Source organism: Streptopelia decaocto (genome assembly GCF_964273445.1).
Source record: "Streptopelia decaocto genome assembly, chromosome: 17".
Taxonomy (NCBI): Eukaryota; Metazoa; Chordata; class Aves; order Columbiformes; family Columbidae; genus Streptopelia; species Streptopelia decaocto.
The window spans coordinates 10,275,125-10,298,641 of NC_138672.1; the positions used below are offsets into that span (position 1 = coordinate 10,275,125).

The following is a 23,517-nucleotide window of genomic DNA, read 5'->3' on the forward strand; positions in this document are numbered from 1 at the left end:
GCCCGCAGTGGGCACAGCTCGGGCCGGGCTGAGACAACGCGCGTGTAACAAGATGGTGGCTCTCGGGCCTGGGCGCTGGGGACGTCACGGGCGGGACCGGCACCGCCTCGGGCTTCTCCGCCACAGGCCCCGGCCCCGGCCCCGGCCCGGGCCCCGCCGGCCGCTACCGGCAGCCGCGCCCCCTGGCGGCGGGCGGCGGGGCTGTGGCGGCGGGCGGCGGGGCTGTGGCGGCGGGCGGCGGGGCTGTGGCGGCGGGCGGCGGGGCTGTGGCGGCGGGAGCCGCCCCCGGGGCTGCCCGGTCCCGCCCGGTCCCGCCCGGCCCTGCCCTGCCCAGCCCTGCCCGGCCCCGCTCCCGGCAGCTGCTTCTGTCCTGCGAGCGCCAGCACAGGTAGGGCTGCGCGTCCCGCGCCGGGCTGGGGGGCCGGGAGGGGGAGTCCCGTCCCCGCCACCCCTCCGGCTGCCCGGGCTGCGGGAAAAGCCGCGAGATGCGGGGCGGGGGGTCCGGCGGGGGCGGCCGTGGCCCCGGGGCTGTCAGCCCCTCGGCGGAGGGCGGCGGGGCCCGGCGCGGGGCGTTCCCCGCGGCACCAACGCCTCGGGCTGCGCGGTGTCCCCGTGTGACAGTCACCGCGCTCGGCTGGCTGACAGTGACAGACAGTGACAGACCCCGGGAAGGACGGGCCGAGACCCCGGAGAGCGGCTGGGCTGGGCCGGGGGTCACCCGGGGGAGCGGCGCCTGGGCAGCCCCCATTCCCTCCCGAATTAGGGCGAAATAGTGAAACAGTGCAAAGTCTCTGACTGGATGGGAACAATGGGAGTTTTGTTTGTTTTGTTCTTTGCCTGGGGGAAGAATGTTTGAAAGCTCTATTTGAATAGAAATTCAAAAAATGTAGACACTTAAAACGTATTTAAAATGTTTCCTAGGAAGAGTGTTTAAAAAAAAAAAAGTTATGGGGATGACTTGTTTCAAGGAGGCCTCATTAGTAAGTAGATCCTCTTTGAATAAAACTGCTTTGAATGTTTTTTGCTTTGGGATGTAAAAAATCCGACTTTGCTAACAAGGATGATACTAGCATTATTTCCCCTTAAGTCTCTTATTTTTCTTACTGATCATTACAATTTCCATTTTCCACTACCAGCTTTCTGCATGATGCAAGTTTATCAGCAAAGAAACTCCCTCTGCTGGGGTACGGCATGGCTGGGCTGGCGTGTCCCGCTCCCGAGTCAAGTGGGGTGGGGGTTCCTCTCATCCTTCAGGTTTCTCCGGCTATTTTACAGGATACCGTGTAACATCCCTTTGGGCAAACGAAGTGAAATAGAATCATTGAATGTCCTGAGTCAGAAGGGACCCACAGGTGTCACACAACCTTTGCTGTTTCAGCTGGTTTCTCTCATCTTGTTCATGAGATAGTTTATTCTGTAGCCCGGGCTACAGAGAGGTGAGAGATCTGAGATTAACCCATAGCACTAGCAGAGGGAAGCAGCAGGCAGCCCCGTTCAATATCTGTTCATCAGGGTGGCTGCTGCTGGCATCGCCGCCTCCCTGTCTGCCCATCCCAACCTGCGAGATGCAGTTTTAGGCTCTGCTGTGGTTTTAGGCTCTGCTGTGGTTTTAGGCTCTGCTGCGGTTTCAGGCTCTGGAGGGGACTCGGCTGTTCACGTCTGGAGCAGATAACGAGAATGCTGTCCTCTGCACTTATGCACCAGCCGTGGGTGTCAGCATCAGCTTATCTGTGCCATTGATGAACCCTGTTGCAGGACTGGCTTTCTGGAGTGGTGAGAAGTCCATCTCTGGCGATTTCACTAGAATTCAGCATGAGGACAGGGCAAGAATTGCAGTTATACCTCATGGGTGACATAGGTGGATGGTGAACTTCTTAAAAGTTGAGTGTTTCCATACAGGGAGGGATTTTTCAGTGGTTATCTGAGTGTTTAGATGACAGTTGGTTTTAGTGAGAGCTGAGTACCTGCGTTGTACAGAGGAGAATGTCTTCTGGCTTTCTCCAGCTGGATGAAATTCCAGCGCTGGGGGGAAAACACTGGGGAAATGGAACCAGCCATCAGTCTTTGGCTGCTTCTGAATATCTAAACGGTGACAAAGCAAAAATGCTACTGCTAGCTCCAGCTTTGATTTTACAGGCACAAATCCAACTTGTTTGTGAATTTGTTCCTTTCACCACCAAAGCAGGGATGTGCGATAGCGTTCCACAATCCAGTTTCATGGTTCTGATAAAGTTACCGAGGGGGATTGCTGCCAGCTCCGGCTGAAACACTGCCTGCCTGGCATGTTCCCTTACAGGGCTGTTTTTGTAGATACTTATATATATATATATATATACTTTTGTGAGTGCTTCAGCCCCTTGCTGTGTTTGTGGTGTGGTCAGCAGTGTCACCAGATGCTGCTTCTGTGGAACAGGTAAGAGCCTTTCTGCAGGACAAGGAGCAGCAGCTGTTTTCAGTGCCTTATACTGAGCCGATGTTTTCCCCAATCCCAAGTTTAGATAAAATAACATTTTGTTGTAGTTTGGGTGTTTTACAGCATCCTGGTGGGAACTAAACCATTCTTAAAATAGCACTGTGACGTATTTTACTACTCGGGATTTATATAAGCTTTCAACTTGCTTTACAAATACAAGCTTTCCATTTTAACTCCAGTCGCAGACATTAGGGTTGCTACCGAGTAGCATGTGTGGGAAAGAGGATGCTGGACAGGAATGTGCAGCTTCACAAACCAGACACTTCCCAGTTTTTTGCTTGGGAATCCTGTGACCAAAATAAAGGGGTTTTTGGTTTTGTTTTTTGAAGTGCTCAAGTTGCAGGTTGGTTGCAGTAAAGCAGAACATGGTTAAACACAGATACAAAGTAGCTTGGGCACAATAACTAACTAGTGGATAGGAAGAAGCAGCTGCTCTTGTTTTTTTGTTTGCTTTCATAGCATTTAGAAATTGCCATGTGAATAACTGAGTTCTGAATACGGCTCTGCCTGGTTGCTCTCAAATGCTTTTCATGAAAATTCTGATATTGCAGTTTGCCAGTAACAAGTTATGTGTTATTTCTGTTGATTAGTGGTTGTCTGATTCTCCAAACCAGGTATATGATATCCCTTCTAAAAATTTAAACTGGAGAGAAAATTGTATATATTGTTATTTTATATGTCCACTTGTAATCCCTTTTGAATCCTTTTAGACTCAAGACTCAAAAGATGTCTTGTTCAGTGGCTTTCAAAGGTCACTGCGGTTTTACATTAAGAAGAAAATCTCAATTTTTCTTCTTTTTTTTTTGGTGCAGCTTATTGCTTTGTGTACCTCTGTCATGATTTGTTCTGCTTCTCACAGCATTAGTTCGAGTCCTTGTCTTTTCAGTCTCTTAATCATTAATTAATCACTTCAGACACTAAGAAGACTAAGGGAATTGGAAAGAAATGTACTGGATGATTAATTATTTTCCCATAAAAGCAATAAACTTGCTGGAGTTCTCAGCTACAAGCCATGCTGGGACTGCTTTTCCCGTATTGGACACAAGCTCCCTAGGTGGGGATAGTGCACAGCTATTGCGCCTAGAGCCGGGGTTTGGTGGTTTGTGAAGTATTTTTCTGCAGGAAGCTCCACAAAACAATGATAGTATGAAAAGCAACACAGTGGGAGAGCGCTCGGGGCGCAGGAGCAGGGAACCTGTCACACTGGTACATCGGTGTCTGACCGCAGCTCACTGCCGATGTTTAGATAAAGGAAGAGAATGCAATAATGCGTGGGCAGTTTTTCTTAGGTCTATCCTTGTGACTTTCAGCAGTCAAGAACTGTCATGAATAGGGATTTCCTGAACTGAAGGTTAAATTCAGATTTTTTTCTTTTTAAGGAAGGAGAATGAAAGTAACTGAACCGACTGTAGGAGTGTCTGGGCACGCTTCATACGCACCAGGCCTGGGTTTCAGGGGATATGCTTCTTCCTCATCTCGGCTTCCCAAGAAGTCACGGATGTTGGCAAATGTCCAATATTTACACTACATCCTACAGTCTCCAGCTCCCTGATAGCAAAATTACATTGATTGCCAGAGCAGATTCATCAGGCTCTCATTAGCTGTTTGGCACCCTGCTAGGTGATGCTTTTTTTTGGTGATGTGTTCATACCCTCCAGATACAGCTTCGCTGCTGCTTGCCTGAGCGTAGCAGCAAGTGCTTCTCTTGCATAAGCACAGGTCCTGCTACATCCACCATGGCACAAAGTTGCTCGGGGTATGTAATTTGCTGATCCAGGTGTGTATCCAGGGCACTGGAAAAGAGCTGCTTGGTAATGTCACTGGTAAATCCCAGCACAGGTGAAATCAGATCAGACAGTGTTCCTAAGATGGGAATTTTCAGTACTTCACACCTGCTCGGTGAAGGAAAACCTGGCCAGAAAGTTTAGGGGAGGAAGCAGCAGCATTTAAGAGTAAGCTTTAGACTCTCAGCAGGATTGCCAGGTATTTATCTCTGATTATCCACTGATGATGCATTTGCAAGGTTAAATAGAGCTCTGACATTAGTGGAGTTAAATAGAGCTCTACAGCTTTTTCCTGGGGTGCTTTGCAGTGCTTGGCAACCTGAAAATGCCAGCCTGGAGTAGCCGTGCTGGTCGCTGAGGAGTGCGGTGGTGCCGCTGACACTCCAATGGCTCATTTGGTTCATATTCTGGGGGTTTCTGCCCATTCACACTTCCCTCTGGAGAATCACCTTTATTTTAGTTTGGCTATTTGTTTTTCCACACTTTGAGGTGGACTGGGACTTGGTGAGTAACTGCATCCTCAGTTAGGATACACAAACCGGGTTATCAGGTTTTTTAGATCAAAATTTGGGATGTGATGGTGACTGGGTAGAAGAGTTAGATGGTATGGACTCTGAAGATTATTTTTTTCCTTTTACCCATTTCAAAGCATTCTTTTCCGACTACAGGTTGAGGTTTTGGTCTTTCCCTTCCTCTTCTCCCCTTTTGTCCCTCATTTACCTCCCACTGCGAACCTGAAGAGCTGGAGCTGATCTCAGCTGATGTCCCAGCACCGTTGGGAGAGGGAGAAACAACTGTTTGTCTGTGTTAGGAGCTAGTCAGTCCGTGGGATGCCATCCAAAAGCAAAACTTAAACATATGTTATTTACTGAATGTTTCCACACACAGTAAAAATACAGCTACAATTCAAAACAGCGTCTTTAAAACACTGGAGGAAATGAATCATCCCGGGACCTTTCAGGATGGATGGGGCTGCTGCGATGAGAGCTGTCACCATGAGGACTTTCCCTTCTTCCAGGCTGCCTGCTTTCAGAATGCTTGTGGTTCCTCAACACTGAAGCCTGAATCCTGCTAAAAATACAATAAAACCACTCTGTTAATCACCAGAGGGAGAGCCGCGAGCACTGTGAGGAAGCAGGGAGTATTTTGGCAGGTCTGTTTATAGCATTGCCCTCTCGTGGCTGTGCCCAGCGCCAGACACTCCTGCTGCCGAGCCCAGAAATAGCCTTGGTGAGAAGTTCTGCCTACTCAAGCCAGAGCCTAATGCAGAGGCCACACCTGTGTGCGGTAGGAGAGCTGATAGCAAAACGGAAAGGGGAACTCTAATAACTCGGCATGTCTCCACATTGATCTAACCAGAAGTGGGTGTTTGCGTCCTGTCTCCTCCCAGTATTCCTGAGCAGGAGGGCAGTGGAGCCGTGCAGACGCTGCCTGCACTGGTGTGTGCTGGGCAGGACAGGAGATCGCAGCGGTAGCTCTGTCTGATTTGCCTGGCAGCAGGTAAGTCCAAGAACCAAAAAACCTAGAGGGGCTGGAACCCTCAGGGGTGTCCTGCGTTCTGATCATTGGCTCTGGTCTAGAAGAAGCACTTCAGTTTTGAATGTATATTAAGTGAACTAATTTCTGTTAATTCTGAGTTGTGGAGGTTTTTGAGCGGGAGGGATGAATTCTTTATGGAGCTGGTGTGGGAGGAGCTCAGAGCGCAGCCTCCCCAGCTCGTGCTGCAGCACAGCCAGCCCAGCAACGGGCTTGTGTGGGACTCGGCCCAGCGTGGCAGAAGACAAAATTTCATCTGTGTGCTTTTTACTCACAAATCTTGTATACTCAACCCTAATATTTGCACATACTTACCCTTGTTGTACATGTAGCAATGGCTCATTGTAGGTCCGTTCGCCTGGGTGCCTGTCTGATGCTGCACTTGCGGTGCAAGGCCATGTTTCATGCTTTCTTTTTGGACTCGGTTTAGACCATCTCTTCTGCTTTCCAGCCCTTCTTCTCCAGGAATAATATATTACTCTGTTCTTCTTTGGATTATGGATAATGGATTGAACAGGCTCCTGTACTACAGAGGAATGTATTGGCTAGTTCTCGGGGGAAAAAGGGTTTGTACAAAGTTGCAGATCATTTCCCCTGCACACAGACAGCACCTGGTGACAGGAGGAAGAACATCTGTGTCATTTCCCCGGCTGACCACAGGCATGTCCTCACTGCCTCCATCCTGCGTTCTGGCTGTCACCACCACATCTCCCTATGGGACAGAATATGGGGACGCAGTCGGGTTTTAATGTACTGGGTTATGTCTTACAGGTTACATAAGCACCCCTTTAAGATGTTTTCAGCACTGAACAATGATTTGTGTTTGAGTATAATTCAGGCTTCATTTTGCTCATGACTCAATGACAGCAGTCGGTGGTTTCTGCTGATCCATACTTATCTATGCTGTGTGTATTTAGGTGTATGATTCAGCTCGCACGTATGCTGCTAAGGTAGGGCCTTTAAACACTTGATTGTATCAGCTGATTTTCTCTGGGTGTGTTTCAGATGGGAGATCTGGATATCCTCCAAAATATTCTCCCATGTAAGTAATAATCTTCCCCATTTGCATCACTGCAGCTGAGATGAAGCTCAAGCTTTTGTGTTGAAGTTTTCAGCCCTGGTGCTTTGGGCTGAACCCTCTGTGTTTACTAAGTGGATCATATTCAAAAGGTGGAGAGACCAAAATAGAGCTGACATGACTCATAATGCAAACAAACAGCTGGAAAAAGTGAACAATACTCATCTGGGTGTTCCAATTTGCTAAAGTGGTTTAGTAGGAATTTTAACTTATGAATGCAAAAACCTGCTTGCCAGTTGTACAGATAATGTTGTACTTTGTGTCCAGGACTGTTGATCTGAGTTCGTCTGGAATCGGATGCGTATTTTAATTGAAGGGCCGATGCCAGTTTGACAGTTTCGGATTTGCGGCTGCCTGTGTCTGTTAAGATGCAGCTGCTGGTGATGCCATTAACTGTGCTGCTCCTCGGAGAGAACTGAACTGGGTGATGGAGTCGCCATGGCTGGGGCAGGAGGAGGCGGCTCTTCCATGGCAATCTGCTCTGGTCCCAAGTCAGCTTTGTTTACTGGCTGCTTCGAGGGCTGGAAGGAAAGAGCTTGTTTTTAGTTTTATGTGTATGTGAATTTAGGGCTGTCTGGAGACTGGAAACTGATCTATCTAATCTATTATTTTAAGTATTTTTCAATGCCTATCACCTTGGCAACAAACTCAAGTCCTACTAGATTTATTTTCAGTGGTTTATTGAAGAGTTACTCATAACATATACTGTTTTGGCAAAAGGCTATAAGGAATACTATTTCTGTTCACTGTCATCAGCTGTTAATCTTGGGCTGAACTGTCGTCTTCTCTTTATGCACCATCGTATCTTGAGCTTTTTATTGTCGGAACTTGGACGATTCTGAAGAGTTCACTCACAATCTTTGTAAATTCATCGAGTTGTTATGAGTCTGCGAAGAATCAGAAGAAAAAGAAAAGGCTGTGTGGGTAGTCAGAAAGTGCAGGTTCTCTTAGAAGTATAGAAATAGCGAAATTTGAAACAAGGAAATAACTTGCTTTGTGGTATGTTTGATCTCTTCAGCAGCGTTATTTCACACTGCTCTGGAGGAGGCAGCTCTTGCTTTACTGGTGCAAGTACAACCTGTTGATTTCGTTGGGATCGATCATTCTGGTAGGAATCGCAGCTTTGCCGCTTGCAAAACACGGTGTCCTACGGTTTTCCTGTTGTTGCAGCAGAAGTGCGATGGTGATTGACTTCTGCTGCTGCTTGATATAGAAGGTCTGGAATGATGTCAGACAACAGAGTCCTAATTTCCCTGATGAACTGTATTATTATTTATTTGGTGCAGTCCATATTCTCCAGGCAATTTTCGGCAAATAAATAGAAGGAAAGAGAGAATCAGCTGGGTGGAAATGCAACTGTTTGCCTCCAAGGTATGATAAGGATTGCTGCACAAGAAGCATTTTTGCAGCGTGAATGTTGTGTGCATACTGACTCCGCTAAGATTTACTGTTCTATCCATATTTTTGAATTTCAGTCAATTTGCAAGCTGTTTTGATGCTCTGTAAGTATTATCCATGAAAAAAACCCACAGCCCTTGCCATCTAGCAATGCAGAAATTGTTCCAGAAGTAAGCAGCAGGTGTTTTAGATACTGTGTGGTGTAATATTATGTTGGCTGCAGAGCCTCCTGTGTGGGCTTTGTTTATGCAGCAAGTTCAGACAAATGGACTGAACCCTGAGCTGGAGGCTGGAGCTGCCGGTGAGAGCAGCCACCTGCTGCTGGGCCCCGGGCAGGTCCGGCCTGGCCGTGTTTGGGGGTCTATACATGAGTGAACTGCCACAAATTCACTGTACCTCAAAAAAATAAAAGTTACGCTCATTTTGCTCTTGTAAGTAGGCACTTAGTGAATAAAAGCTGCAAGGAGAGTAAACTAGTGAACAGTGGTTTTTAAAATGTGAGGGCGATGGAGTTACCTCTCTGATGCATTGTGAGAAAAAGGAAAATAAGCCTCCTCACCCCTACAAACAGTGTCTCTTTTAAATCAGGATATTGTTAATTTAGCAATCAGACCTCTGGGTCTCTCACATAACGAGCACAAATGGAAGTACTTAGGGAGAGAGGCGAAGAGAACTGTTTATTACGAGTTGCAGGGTAGGAATAAGAAAAGTGTTTTGGGTTGGATAGCAGGAGTGCTGAGTCCCGGAGCAGAGGTGCTGGGAGCCCGGAGACGATGCGCAGCGGGACAGGGGCGTAAACAGGAGCATCGCCCTGGCATTGTTTCTACAGGCCAGGCCCCATCGTATGGCGTTCTCTGCTAGGCCTGTAGTGATCGTGTTAACTGCACATCTGGATACCATAAGAAGTTGTTGTCTTCCACTGTTTGCTCAAGCCGTTGGACTTCTTTTCTAAGTTCTTGTTTTTATCACTGCGCAGCCAAGTGTCGATTAGAGGATCCATCTGCACCGAAATCCTGTATTCCAAGCCCTTTCCTTGTTTTCCTTAAATAACTTTCCTTTGCATAAGATGTTGGCTCTGCCTCGCACCCTTTCTGACTAACTGGACAGTTTTATTAACATCAGCTTGAAATGTGCTGTTTTCCCATGTTTCCAGCAGGACATCCTTTTCGGCAGGATCCCGGGAATCTCATCTGGCAAATCAAACATCCAGAGCACACACTGCTGTGGTTTGATTTAGCAACGCAACATTTGCTGACAGCAGTGATAAACCATACCAGCTGTTGGAGAATGTTACACTTATTCCCTTCTGACATGCTTCTGATTAATTTTTACCAAAGAACACTATAATACACAATTGATTCATTGGAGCTCTTTCCCTCTTTTGCCTGTGTTTACATTTTGCGACTAATTGGCAATGCAAGTTTGGACTGAGGGTAAAACTTATAAAATGCCAAGTTAATTACAAGACCAACTCAATTGTTTTTGCAAAACATCGTATATGCTTATGAGCGCATATCTGCAGATTAGAATATACTCTAAAGCAGGATGCTAACAAAGATTATCACAGGTCTTTTCGCTCTCAGACTGGGAAGCTGGGCAAAGCGTGGCACTAAACAGGTATTTATTAATAAAAAGTCCCCAGTATTTTTCCATTTGGAGGGATGCATCTTTTTCTAACGTTATGCAACCCAGCCCTGGCTGGGTACGGTGCAGCTGCACAGACCTTTCCCAGCCGCCTTCCTCGGCGTCCGCTCCAACATTTGTTTCACTGAGTCTCAGGCCTCTGACACTCTGAACTTCCTCCACAGAGATCAGAAACACCAGCGAGGCTCAGACATTGTTTTTATTATCTATTTCAGCTTCACAATTTCCAGGGAAATTTTCAAAGCCACGTTAACTAAATCAGAGTTTCCCGAGGTGACATTTCCAAACAAAATGCATCAGCTTGGACAACAGAGCAGCCGTGTTCTGATGAGGGAAACAGCCTTGCTGGTCCTCTGCGTCTCATCAACTCCCCATTTATTTGCAGTTTTCAGCTGACAAGATGTTGCCTCTGCTGCTGATCTTTCTTAATTTCTTCCTTTCTTATTGGCCTTGTGAGTAGATACTTGGCTGGTTGGAACGCGGTTCCGCCGTGGGCTGTAATGGATAGCATATTGTCCTGATTTATTGCCTGCTGGGATTAAGGGTCTGTCAAAGGCTGAAGGAATCTTTCAGACTTCCAAGAGCTCTGTTTGCACAAGCCTGTTCCGCCCCTGTATATCGGAGGGGGTGGGTGTTTGTCCCTGATAAAAGGTTGGCCCGGGCGGTTCATCTTCACCGGCAGCAGAGGAGCCGGAGCAGCCGGGACTCCCTGCAGCTTCCGCGGGGGAAGGAGAAGCCGTTTGCTGGTAGAAATGGGCAAACAGGCCCTCGGTTGTATTTTTCTCGCCCTTTTTTGCACAATGGCTCTGCGGCTGGACGGTGTCAGCTCCATGTCTGCTGCAGGGCTCGGATATGTTGTCACAGCAGCTGTTGTGCTTTCAGCTGTGGTAAGTGATTAACATCACAATTAAGCACTGAAAAACCTCAGTTTTTCAATTACTTATAAGAGTCACACTCTCTTTTAACTCTTTCTAAGGAGTTTGTGCAATTTTGTAGTGGGAGTTTGGGAGAAACTAAGTCAGGCTGACTGGAATAATAATGTTAAAATTCCTTGCTTGCCGTCTTTGTTTGAGATCTGATTTCAGTTTAGGAATCACTTTGGTAGCTAACCTGCTATTTTGCTTTCTAGTTTGTAACATTCTGTATTTCTGCCTTGAAAGCTGAGTGCATTGTACTTCCGTCCATCATCTACTGTGAACTGTCTTCTTTGTCAAAATACTGGATGCTTCTAATGTAACATTTTAATTTTTCCTTCGCTGTTATCTGATAGCACTCAAAGGCATGCTGTAATATATGGACAAACTTCCTTTGCCAATGTGACAGAAATGTTTTATTTCAGTATTATCCAAGTGAATGATTTTGTACTATTGTTACAGAAAAGTGTTCATTATGTTTTTTTAGAAAGAATGGATTGCATATTGTTAATACATTGCATTAGTATGACAATACACGTATTAAACCCAAATTGCAATGTCCTTGGGACAGGATTTTGTGTGTATCACTGTAATTCCTATAAGGGAACAGTTACACAGAAGTAACGTCAGAATAGAAGAGATATAAGAAGCCTGTTAATTTTCTAACACTTTGATGCTATTCACAACATTTTCAGAAAGAGCTGGATAAGATAACACAGGTTTTAGGAAAACTGTAAGTAACGTTTGTGCAAGATGTGCAACATGTGTAGTTAAAAGGAGGTTTATTTCCTACGGTCTTGAATGTTGTGAAGCATTTATAGAAAAGGATAGTCAACAAGTGGATTAGTCTTTCACTTATGTGCCATATTGAAAAGCTATAAATTCGCAAAGAAAATATGTAGAGTAAAATCAGGAGAGGTCAATGAGTAACAGAGAAAAGAGAGTCTAAGAAAGAGTGAATCAGGAATAAGCCAAGAAGCAGAGTCGATTGGAAGTGAAAATTAGCAGTGATAACTGAGAGGCGTTCCTCCCCCACTTTTTGCTTTTCCTTCAGAATTCAGTGCAACAGAAGAAAGGAAACTTGCCACTTGTTGCCTGGAACACTAGTTAAGAGATCAGATGCAGTATATGCAATGGTGTGCTTCCTTATACTGTGTGTATTGACCCCCAGCCTCTGTCTCTCCCCCAGCCGGTCAGCATGGTGGAACACGCCGAGTTTGCCAAGGCTGGGAAGGAACCTGGACTCCAGATCTGGAGGATTGAGAAATTTGATTTGGTACCAGTGCCAAAAAACCTCTATGGAGACTTCTTCACGGGAGATTCCTATCTGGTGCTGAACACCATCAAGCAGCGGAGCGGGAACCTCCAGTACGACCTGCACTTCTGGCTGGGTGAGTGTGCTGGGAGCGCCCACTGAACTGGGAGCCCAGAGCAGCCCTGGGCCTCCCCCAGCAGGAATCAGCAGGACAGGCAGTACAGCGGGACTGCAGTTTTGGGTGCATATAGTGTTACCTTAAATATTTGAAACGGTTTCTGCAACAGTGAGTACAGCTACCTCTGTACCTAGAAATACCGCTTTCTGATCGAGGTGGCAGAATAAGTCCCCGTTCTTCAGGAGCTCACGGAGAAGACAAGATCTCAGATGAAAGGGGCAGCTGAAATTCTTTCTGTTTGAAAGGACAGAGGTCGATTGTTATCCTGACTCAATCAGTGGGATTTTCCCCTGAAGTTCAGATCTGGCCTGCTGCAGTAAATGTCACAGAGTAACGTGGCAAGGCTTTCTCCATGTCTTGCAAAACCGAGGCTCTCTGACAGTATCACAGTTAAAACATAGTTAAATACTTCCATGATGGCTTGTCATATCTGCCATCTATCAGTGGGTTTTCCACACCAAACTGCTCCAGAGGGGCAAACTGGTGTGGAACTGGTGCCCCACTGGTATCTACGGCCTTCAGAAGGCTTGATAATGTGTCCGTGCAGATTCCCTGGCTGTGTGTTTGCTGCTTAGCAAGTTTCCTTCCAGCACAGGGGGAAATGGCAAAAGCAAAGTGAGTGATGGCATCAAGGAGACAGCTCTGGAGCAGTGGGGCTGCAGCCGTTACGGTGGTGTTGTGAGCCTGCCAGAAAAACACACAGTTTGTACTGCTGTTTGGAGTCATTAGCAGCGAAGCTTGGAAGTGGCTATTCTGCCGACCTTCCTGAAAACTAAACTTCCCAGCAATCTGCTTTCTCCCCGGTGTTTTTGTGCAGTTCAGTTTAGAGGCAGAAACCCTGCATTCCCTCCAAGTTGTTGCCTTTTCATTTCTTAGGAGATGAAAGCTCTCAAGATGAGCGCGGGGCCGCTGCCATATTCACCGTCCAGATGGATGATTACCTTCACGGGAAGGCTGTTCAGCATCGCGAGGTGCAAGGCCACGAGTCCTCAACTTTCCTGGGGTACTTCAAATCCGGCATCAAGTACAAGGTAGGTGATGACTAGGTCTTCATACTACCAGGCTGAATCAAGTTTGCACTCAATGGCGTCCTGCCCACTGCCCAGTTCTCAGGAGAATGGGAATTGCCCTTTTTCCAGTTGCTTAAAAACCATCCTCAGCCAGATGTTTTCAATGAGTTGGAACTGACAGGGCAGAGAACAGCAGATCCCAGTGGGAGAGCTTTGGCTGAATTAGTGATACACAAGCAAAGCCCCAGGAAATTTTAGGAATCGAGATTTTGTTTTTCTTTGAGAAGCAGAGGAAAGAACAGTCCCAAGATGTCTGGAATGAATTGAAGAAACATCAATCTGAGCTAATGGAAAACACCTACCCAGTAGATTTAATTTCTCTGCACTTATATAACAGAGTTTGACCTTCCCGATCTCCTTTTCGGTGCTTAGCCCACCTCTTCAGCATATGTAACGTTTCAGTAAAGTAGATGAATAGTAGTGGGAGTTATTCTTCTGTGCCATTGCAGCAAAGTGGTATAGAACTAAAAACATAAACTCAAGAACAGTTATGTTTGTTAGGAATCCAGTGGCACAAGAAAAGAGATATCAGGTCAAATGCTTGCAAAGTGTTTCCATTTCCTCATGTTTGAGACTTTCCTTGTCTTTCTGTTTTGCTTATTTCCCACTCATTTGTTGTTATTTTCATTCATTTGAATTTGGTTATGCTTCTTTTGAGGATAACTGACATGTTCTTGTTCTCTACATTGATAAGTGATTCCAAATATCTCATTATCTGCAGAGAAGGTGAATCCTGAGGTTGGGATAATTTCCAATAGGCAGTACATATAATACATATGGAAATATGCTCTTCACCCCACTAGTTCTATTAAATCCTATTAATACCTCAACTTACGGTGATCGTATTCAAATTTTGAGATCTCCAACTATATTATATCAGTGTCCCTTAGACACTGTGGGAATGGCCAGCTGGGATGTATCAATAGATTTATGCTATACAAATGCCCAGCCTGGGCAAACCAGCGCTCTCTGCAAGCTGCTGCTGACCCCCGCTCCCGTGAGGCACAAAAACTCACCAACAGCAAATCAGGAGGGTTTTCATTTTTTCTGAAGCAGCAGCACGAGCGTGAATTGTTGTTCCCTTGTTTTCCCTCAGGCTGGTGGTGTGGCTTCTGGCTTCAAACACGTGGTTCCCAATGAAGTGACCGTGCAGAGGCTTCTGCAGGTCAAAGGCAGGAGAACAGTGCGAGCGACGGAGGTCCCTGTGACCTGGGAGAGCTTCAACACAGGGGACTGTTTCATCCTTGACCTGGGCAGCGTAAGTACCGTGTAAAAGACAGGTTTAGCAGACTTTCAGGGGCTGGAAATGTCTTATTATTTCACATAAGGAGTTTTTTCCCCATTCTGTTGAAGCTATATCAGGTGTTGAGCATTCTGAAACACTGTTTAGCCAGCCTAATGTCTTCCAGTCCCAGCCGCACTGCCAGCTCGTCTAGAGGGGGGGTTGTCCCGCTCTGACTGCTGCGCGCTCGTTCTCTTTTCCTGCAGAACATCTATCAGTGGTGTGGCTCCGACAGCAACCGCCAAGAACGGCTGAAGGCCACTGTGCTGGCCAAGGGCATTCGGGACAATGAGCGGAATGGTCGCGCCAGGGTCTACGTCTCGGAGGAAGGAGCAGAGCGGGAGGAAATGCTTCAGGTTATTCTCTTTGTCCTTTGGTCTGTGCTGGAGTGGGAAGGCTCAGTATTGTGTGTGTCATTAGCTATGGAGTTTTAGTGGTATAAATACTCAATTTAATGCAGACTTGGTCTTCTGCATCGCTGGGGCGTCAGAGTATATTTTCACTGTTGTTGATCTAGAAGTTTCTTCTAATTGTTCTTGTGGTTGGAGCATCTGGAGAACAGAGATCTTCTTGGATTAGCTGGTCATGTTTTTTCTCTCTCTCACAGGTCCTGGGACCAAAGCCCAGTTTGCCACCAGGAGGTTCCGATGACACCAAAACTGACACCACTAACAGAAGACTGGCTAAGCTCTATAAGGTAACAAGAAGCAGATGGACACTGACGAATAACCTCATGGAGAATGGAGTGATGTTTGCACAACCAGCTGGAGCTGGAATAGCAGAGAGGAGCTGAGCCCTGCTCTGTCTCGCTCTGCTCTTAGCTTTTCATGAAGTTTTATTTATGAACCTTGGTTGCTTACACTGCATACCCACAAACTTTCTGTTGTCTTTATCACCACTTTTGAGTGCAGTGAGACTTTCCAGAAATTTTTGAGGGAAAGGCAGAGAGTGAAACGAATGGAGATAAAAGGGAATTTCCTTTGTGTCGTCAGGCGTTGTGTTAGGAAGATGACAGGAAAGAACTAGAAATAGTGAGCCTGAGAACCAGGATCTACCCCTTTCTACATCCAGTGAGCATGATGAAGCAATGAAAGTACCATTTGCCATCAGCTAGTGTAAGTGTAGAAGAATGTCCAAGACTTTTGGGGAGGAATCTTCTCTACAGCAGTCTCTGGTGATGATGTGGTGAATAACTGCCAAGATGGTTTGTAGTGTGTATCTTTATCCATTAGTAAGTACAGGAACTCAAGACTATTAAACCACAGGGAGGCCTGTTCACAGTTACCAAGACTGTTCCCTCCAGTTCTTGAATGTAGCTGGTTTGCTTTAGAAGATATTTCTTGGCTGCTTGTGCACCAAGGATATTTACCATTCTGGATCAATCTTTCTGTGGTCCCAGCAGTATCTGGTTTGCTACATGCACTTGAAATCTTAGGAGTGTTATGTTTTTGTCATACTGTTGCTGTGTCAAAGGTATCCTGTTTGAAAAACAATAGTGCCTGAAGTAGCCAATGCATTCAAATTTATTTCCCTTCCACTCCCTGAGTTTTGGACTGTCGCCATGAAGCTGGAGGGGGACAGATGATGCCTTATCTAATCTCCACACTGTTATCACAGGTCTCCAACGGGGCCGGGAACATGGCAGTGTCACTGGTGGCAGATGAGAACCCCTTCTCCCAGGCAGCCCTGGGTACAGATGACTGCTTCATCCTGGACCATGGCACGGACGGAAAGATCTTTGTTTGGAAAGGTACCGCAGAGATGCAGGAGGGGCTGGGCCCTTCTCCTGTTCCAAAGGTTGAAGTAGCTGAGACAGTTCCTTCCCTGGGTGTGCAGAACTTTTTAAAAGCTGACCTCTTTTCTGTCTATTTTCATTAAAGGCAAGAGTGCCAACTCTGAAGAGAAGAAGGCAGCACTGAAAACAGCTTCTGAGTTTATTGATAAGATGGGTTATCCGAAACATACCCAGGTAAGGATGTGCAGCCCATTTATGGCCAATCCCCAGATGCATCCAGGGTTCCTTTCAGCCACACAGGCCACTAAAATCCCAGAGCACAGCTCGTGTGGATTGTCACTAGCAGTCAAGTAGCTCCTGCTCTGGGTGATCTGCTCTTCTACAGTGTTGCTCCTGGACTAACACTCTCCTTACAGTAGCATTTGCCCCAAGACAACTAACATTTAATATTTCTTTCTCTCAGATACAGTTTTACCTTTTCCATGACCTTCTCCAAAGAGTGAAAAAGAGAGGTGTAGATAAACCTGCCCTTCTTGTTCCTAGGGAGATGATTCTAAAGGCTTAGCTTCCCTTCAGCTTTTCTCAGAACTCACCTGAGACTTACTCTGCATCCCACAGCATGTTGAGACCAGTATTGTTGGTTGGGTAGTGTGGACTTTCTAGGTATAGTTACACAGAGGCTTAAAGATTGTATAACACTGACTTGAAAGAAGCAGAGCACTTCAAACTAGTAGTCACAAGCAGCAAACAGATAGTTTGTCCTGTGTCTTTTCTCCTGGAAAAGATCTGCCTGGTGTGGTAATACCTGGAGGTGCTACTGATCGCTGTGTCTCTGATTGTGGTGTCGGTGAGACCTGCCGTTGCTCTCAGTACCGACCGCATCCCGGCACCGAGCGCTGCGCAGCTGTGATCTCAGTCGTACCAGGCAGTTCTGTCCGGATGCAGCCAGGGCTCTCCTGGAGCAAGGAGCAGCCCGAGCTGGAGCCGCGAGGGATGGGGACGCGGCTGCTCCTGTTGAGCTGGCTCATTTGTTTCAGGTCCAAGTTCTCCCGGAGAGTGGTGAGACACCTTTGTTTAAGCAATTCTTCAAGAACTGGCGGGACAGGGACCAGACAGAAGGACTGGGCCAGGCTTACGTTTCTGGTCACGTTGCCAAGATCGAGAAGGTGCCTTTCGATGCCGCCACCCTGCACAGCTCCAAGGCCATGGCTGCCCAGCACGGCATGGAGGATGATGGCTCTGGCAGGAAACAGGTGAGCGGTGTCAGAGTCCCTTTGGGAAGGTTTCCAGAATTCTCTTTGCTGCTTGATGGCATTCCTGCAAGAGCAGCCAGACAAACAGAGGCCTGAGAGCCATCAGCGCTGCAGTTTTGTTAGTGCTGAGCTCTCAGCGCGTTCCCAGCAGGTGGGGCTGCGGGACCGCGAGCTCCGGAGGCTGAACTGGGAAAGAACATGGAGCAGGAGCTCTGTGGGGAAAGTGCTGATTCTGCTGTCGCGTTGAACTCAGAATGTTTCTGCTCCTCTCATTTTCTAGATTTGGAGAATAGAAGGCTCAGAGAAAGTGCCAGTGGATCCTTCAACATATGGCCAGTTCTATGGAGGGGACAGCTATATTATCTTGTACAATTACCAGCATGCTGGAAAACAGGGACAGATTATTTACACTTGGTAAGAACCTTTTCCTGATGCCGGTTGGGAAATGCTGTGGGGCTACGTGGGGCTGGGAGTGCACTTCTCCAAAAATGGATCACTGCTGGTTCCTACTGACAGAGGATCCTTGGGGGATAACATTTCACCCTGGCTGACCTTCCCTTGCAAACAAAACAATACCAGAGGTCTGGAATGTTTTATTTGAAGTGGAAAAGTGGGAGGAATTATTGTGCTTGTATTTTTTTTCCCCTACTAGTACTCATTCCCTTCTTTGGATGAAGCTCTAGTTCTTTTTACAGAGTTCCTCCATCTTTTGAGGTGGCTGTAACTAACTTTTGACACTCTGCCACCTCGGTTGGTGGCGTCTCACTGTTACAGTTGCCCGGCGGTGCCCTTGCGGGGTTTTCCAGCAGACAGTCTCACAGCGCCCGTGTTCCTGTGGGTCAGCGAGCGGAGGGCACGGACAAGCCGTCCAGCTGAAAGCAGAAAGGATGCAGCCTGCGTGGGGGCTGCATGCGTAGCTCCTGAGAACAGTACCACAGGCGTGTTTTTAAACTAGCGGCTAGAAAGATAATGGGAGATAGGCATGAAGATAGTAAAGAATCTGTGCCTATTATCTAGAAACTCTTCTTATCTCCCTCTGTAATCACTGTGTTACAACACAGGATAATGAATTTCTGCTTCATGTTGAATGAAAAGCTGCAGGGGTTTGGTAACAGAGGTTTTTCTTACCTCTTTCTGACCTCTGTAAGGTGTGTGTGTGGGTTTTAGGGAAAGGGCTGAAAATAAAACTCAAGTTTTGCCTTGTCTTTCAGGCAAGGAGCCGATTCGACTCAGGATGAAATTGCAACCTCTGCATTCCTCACAGTCCAGCTGGATGAGGAGCTGGGAGGCAGCCCTGTGCAGGTAAAAACCCAAACACAGCCACCCAACCAGCACAAACCAGCACTGTGCGAGTAAATTATATATATATATAAAATACATACGTTATGTGATACCAGCTGGCAATGGAGAAACCCAGTCACGTAGCAGCAGCCTCCAACACAGTGCAGGCGTTATGGAGGCTCATGTGCCTGACCTACACTCCAGCTGTTACACAGGAAAGTTTTACAAGTGACTTGTATGAGACAGGAGGTTTTTTATGGCTGTTACTTGTTACCTCTGTGCCAGGGGATCCCTCACCAGGTAAAACAAAATGGACATTGTGAGAGCACAGGTCTGGTTTTGTGCGGGATGGAATAGCTGAGCTCCTGTGACCAGTTGGGTGCTCTATGAATATTCCATCTGGAAAGATGGTTGTAAAGGCTGTTTCTGGTATATCTTGTGCAGGAGCCTAAAACTGACAGCAAGTTTCTTTTTCTCTAGAAACGAGTGGTGCAAGGAAAAGAGCCGCCTCATCTGATGAGTATGTTTGGTGGAAAGCCCTTGATTGTTTACAAGGGTGGAACGTCTAGGGAAGGAGGGCAGACAGCACCCGCAGAAACGCGGCTGTTCCAGGTCAGATCCAGCACCTCGGGAGCTACCAGAGCCATGGAGGTACGTGGAGACTCAGCTGCTGTGGGGGATGCACAGACCGATGGGAACATGATCCGGTGGAACAGAACAAGGGCCAAAATGAGCTTTCTGATGTAAACTGGAACACACCTTGCAAACCTCACAAGCTATTACGTGATTCCTCTTTTCGCATGGATAAGTAGTGATAATCATTATTTTCTAATTAGTTTATAAATATCACCTTGAATACATTAAAGCCATTTTCTCTGAAGTCCCCACTAGATGTTGCATCCTGTATACTATGATGCTTTTCCAACTGTTGAAAACCTTTAGGATCTGGCCGTTGTGACTTGTTCTGAGCCCGTGTGACAACAATGCTGAAGACAGAAAGTGCTGAATGCCCTGTATGCAAATAGAACTTGTGCCAGGACATAGGTTAAGAGCCCCACTCCTTTGAAAGAAAATGCGCACAAAAAAGACCCTGTGCAACAACAAAAGGGAGACTGAATCCTACAGGGGAGGCAAGAGCACTGTTCAATATCTGCAGCAACTTCCTAAGGCTTTAGCTTCAAGATGGCACGTCCTTGTTGACACAGAGGAAATGCCGTTAATGATTGATCAGCCTCAGCTGCAGGGATACTGCTCTGCAATGACTCCCGCAGGAAGTCCTTAGATCTCCTGTCACAACCATACAGACGGGCACAACGACAGCTCGGAGCTTTCGTGCCATAGGTCAGATTATCTGTAGATTATGCACAGAAACTATTTATTCTTCTCACATGATTCGGTCTAACTCATGACTCAGATACAAGCGAATATATAACATATTTTGTAGCCTGAGATGCTTGTGTGGAGTATCTTTTTTACAGTTTATTCAACAATAGGTACTGATTTTTATTTTGAAATAATGGCCTCTGTGTACAGAACAGTTAATCTGACACTGGCAGTGTTGTTCCTTTTCAGCTGGATCCTGCTGCCAGTCAGCTGAACTCCAATGATGCCTTTGTCCTGAAAACTCCCTCCGCTGCTTACCTTTGGGTCGGCCAAGGAGCCAGCGATGCCGAGAAATCAGGAGCACAAGAGCTGCTGAAGATACTGGGAGTTCGCCCCGTGCAGGTTGCTGAGGGCAGAGAGCCAGGTGAGGGGGGCACAGTGGAGACCATGATCGTTTCTGTGTAGCTGCACGTTTGCAGTAATTATTTCGCGGATATTTTCTTTTGTCTCCCAGAACAAGGAAACGTGGACATTGGCACAGAGGGGCTTCTCCAAAGTATCTTCCTTATGTTTAACAGCTCACTCATGTCTGTAGGCCTTTAGGACTTTGTGCCATAGAAGAGTGCTTCGAGTCCTACCCCAACCATGCTGCCACTGTGGTTTCCGTGAATAATTGAAGCATCGGTATCTTTTCCTTTGTTTTCCAGCTAATTTCTGGGCAGCTTTGGGTGGAAAAGCTCCTTACCGTACCTCTCCCCGGCTGAAGGACAAGAAGATGGATGCTCACCCCCCTCGTCTTTTTGCATGTTCCAACAAGAGCGGCCGCTTCATGGTGAGTATCTAAGGAGACAGTCAATTAATTCAACATCCATCTGGCAAAGCTGGGAGAAACTCAGTCCCAGTCTGCTCTGAGCCAACCAAGAGGCCGTTACACTTTGCTTTCCTTCACGGCATTGCCTCCAGAAGCATCAGCAGAGTTTTTCTGCAGAGACAGCAGCTGTTTCTCTTGCACTGTGTGTCAAACTGGTCCTCCCCTGGTTAACAACTCGCATTTGGACTCCTCAAATTTTACCTCATGAATCTTTCAAGTAACAAGAGGCAGCGTTACAAGTCCTGGGCATGAGTGAAAGATGGTTTCTCTACAGAGACAGAGACTGATTTTTGTGTCCTGTGGTCTAACAACACTTTTGTGACGTAGCCCAAGTTGCACAGTCATGTACCACGCCAAAGTCTTTCTTCATGTATCTCACTGACAAGAGGTGAAACTAGAGCCTGTGCGAACTGGCTTTCTCCTGTAAAGGTAAAACGGTGTTTGAACTATGTGCTCATCTGAACCTTATGTTTTCCAGATTGAAGAAGTTCCCGGAGATCTGACTCAGGACGACCTCGCTACAGATGATGTTATGCTCCTTGACACATGGGACCAGGTATGTCACATTTACTTAGTGATGCGAGGAGCAAAGAATATACACTAATTGGCCCTGGACTGAGACCCAAATTACAAGTTGTTTTGTGTAAAGTCCATTTATCTTCAGGCCTGAGCACAAACCACCTCACTAGTGACACAGAAGAGAACTTAACCCAGAACTTTACAACAGAGTTGGTGTCCTACTGCTCTGCTTAGTTTAAGGACTGAAGAAAACAGGTGGTTTTGGATTGCGCGTGCTCCCCCAATCTGTAAACTTCTCAAGGGCAGCATCCTCATCCCGGTTGGAGAGGCCTGTGAACCGTTGTTAGGATTCAGCAGTTTAAGATACCGACACATTTTATATTGTTTTTCAGTATCAGATTGCACATAAATCAACCAAAAGGCAACTGAAGAGATTAATTTTGTATGTTTTATGCAAAAATGTTCAAAGATCTGCTTTTTCCTGATGTTAAGCTAGTGTATAACTTGCTCAGGGATCTATCATTTATGTAGATAAAACGCAGTTAAAAAGCCTCTTGTTATCTACCAATAGCTCTAGTCACACAGGCCAGCAATGCAGGCATCCCAACATGAATATGTTGTCCCGTGTCATGCTCTGTTCACTGAGACTTATCTTCTTCCATAAAGAGATTGATTGTTGCTGAAATTCTATGACATAATTCATATCGCTTCTCTTATCTTTAGGTCTTTGTATGGATTGGGAAAGATGCCCAAGAAGAAGAAAAGACTGAGGCTTTGAAATCGGGTAATGTCACATTTTCCTCTCTGAACTAACCATTTCTTATTTTCCCCCATCTGATCATAAGGCAGGCTATTTAATATACCGAGAACCAAACCTTAATCACTGCATAAAATTCACTGTTGGGATGAGTCAGAGAGGTCACCTCTCTCAAGAAAAGGAGCATCCCCAAGATCAGCATAAAGAGGTGCCGTGTTCAGACACACGGTGCTCAACCCCCGACACTGAAAAATTACCCTGGTGTGGGTAAATGGCTGAAGCTGCCACTGTGTTTCTACAAACACATGCCAGTCTTCTAACAGGTGTAGACAAAACCAGAGTGAAATTTTGTGGTTTTCTGTTTAAATTGAGTTGTATCTCGAGCATCCATTGAGCTACAATGAGCTGTTTCAGCTCTTGCACCACATGAGATTTCTGTCTCCTTGTGCATTTTCAGCTAAACGGTACATTGAAACGGATCCGGCCAGCCGCGATAAGAGGACTCCGGTCACGGTGGTTAAGCAGGGCTTTGAGCCGCCAACCTTCTCCGGCTGGTTCCTGGGCTGGGACGATGACTACTGGGCTGTGGATCCTCTACAGAGAGCAATGGCAGATGTAGATGTCTAAGTAACAAGGTTTTTCTTGTTCTCAAATGGAGCAAGTTTAGTGCCTTCAATGCCTTCAAGAGCTACTTCCTCCTGTAGGACGCGTGTTAACAAGGCAATGATGTTAATAGCCAATTAGCTGTGCAATAATTACCGAAAACAATCATGACCAGTCATTGACCCTACTCCTTGCTTTGATTATATTTAATACAATAAAGCTTGTATGGAACATGTGAAGAACAGAAACAATGGGTTTGTTATGAAGAAGAAAACGTTAAACCGAACCTGTAGATCCCACATTTGAACTTGCTTGAAACAAATACACCTTAGAAAACTAAACTGTCTTTGGGCCATCTTTTGCATGTGCACTTCTTACTAAACGGTTACAGACATTAATTTGGGGGTTTTGGGATTGTCTTGTGTTCTCCTCAGCAGAATTATGAGCATTTTATACCCTGATAAATTAACAGGATTCTACTCTATTGGAAAGTCACTCCTGAGTAAACAGCACGTTTTTATTCAGGATGAGAGCAAAAAGTGCTCCTGGTGTCAACAAGAACT

At 46.4% G+C, this 23,517-nt stretch overlaps 1 protein-coding gene across 3 annotated transcripts; it reads left to right on the forward strand.

Annotated features, from left to right (window-relative positions):
* The first annotated feature begins 254 nt into the window (after window positions 1-254).
* GSN (gelsolin) lies at window positions 255-23,295 on the forward strand. Of its 3 annotated transcripts, none has more exons than XM_082067549.1 (17): window positions 255-388; window positions 12,017-12,218; window positions 13,137-13,291; window positions 14,427-14,588; window positions 14,819-14,968; window positions 15,220-15,309; window positions 16,230-16,362; window positions 16,493-16,581; window positions 17,385-17,600; window positions 17,881-18,014; window positions 18,812-18,902; window positions 19,362-19,532; window positions 20,454-20,628; window positions 20,912-21,036; window positions 21,554-21,631; window positions 22,318-22,378; window positions 22,809-23,295. In XM_082067549.1, exons 2-17 carry the CDS (start codon window positions 12,026-12,028, stop codon window positions 22,976-22,978), a joined length of 2,193 nt encoding a protein of 730 aa, XP_081923675.1. In that variant the 5' UTR covers window positions 255-388; window positions 12,017-12,025; the 3' UTR covers window positions 22,979-23,295. The 3 variants fall into 3 exon arrangements, with proteins under 3 accessions (XP_081923675.1, XP_081923674.1, XP_081923673.1); XM_082067548.1 differs by lacking the exon at window positions 255-388 and adding an exon at window positions 922-980; XM_082067547.1 differs by lacking the exon at window positions 255-388 and adding an exon at window positions 10,577-10,800.
* Window positions 23,296-23,517: the final 222 nt, after the last annotated feature.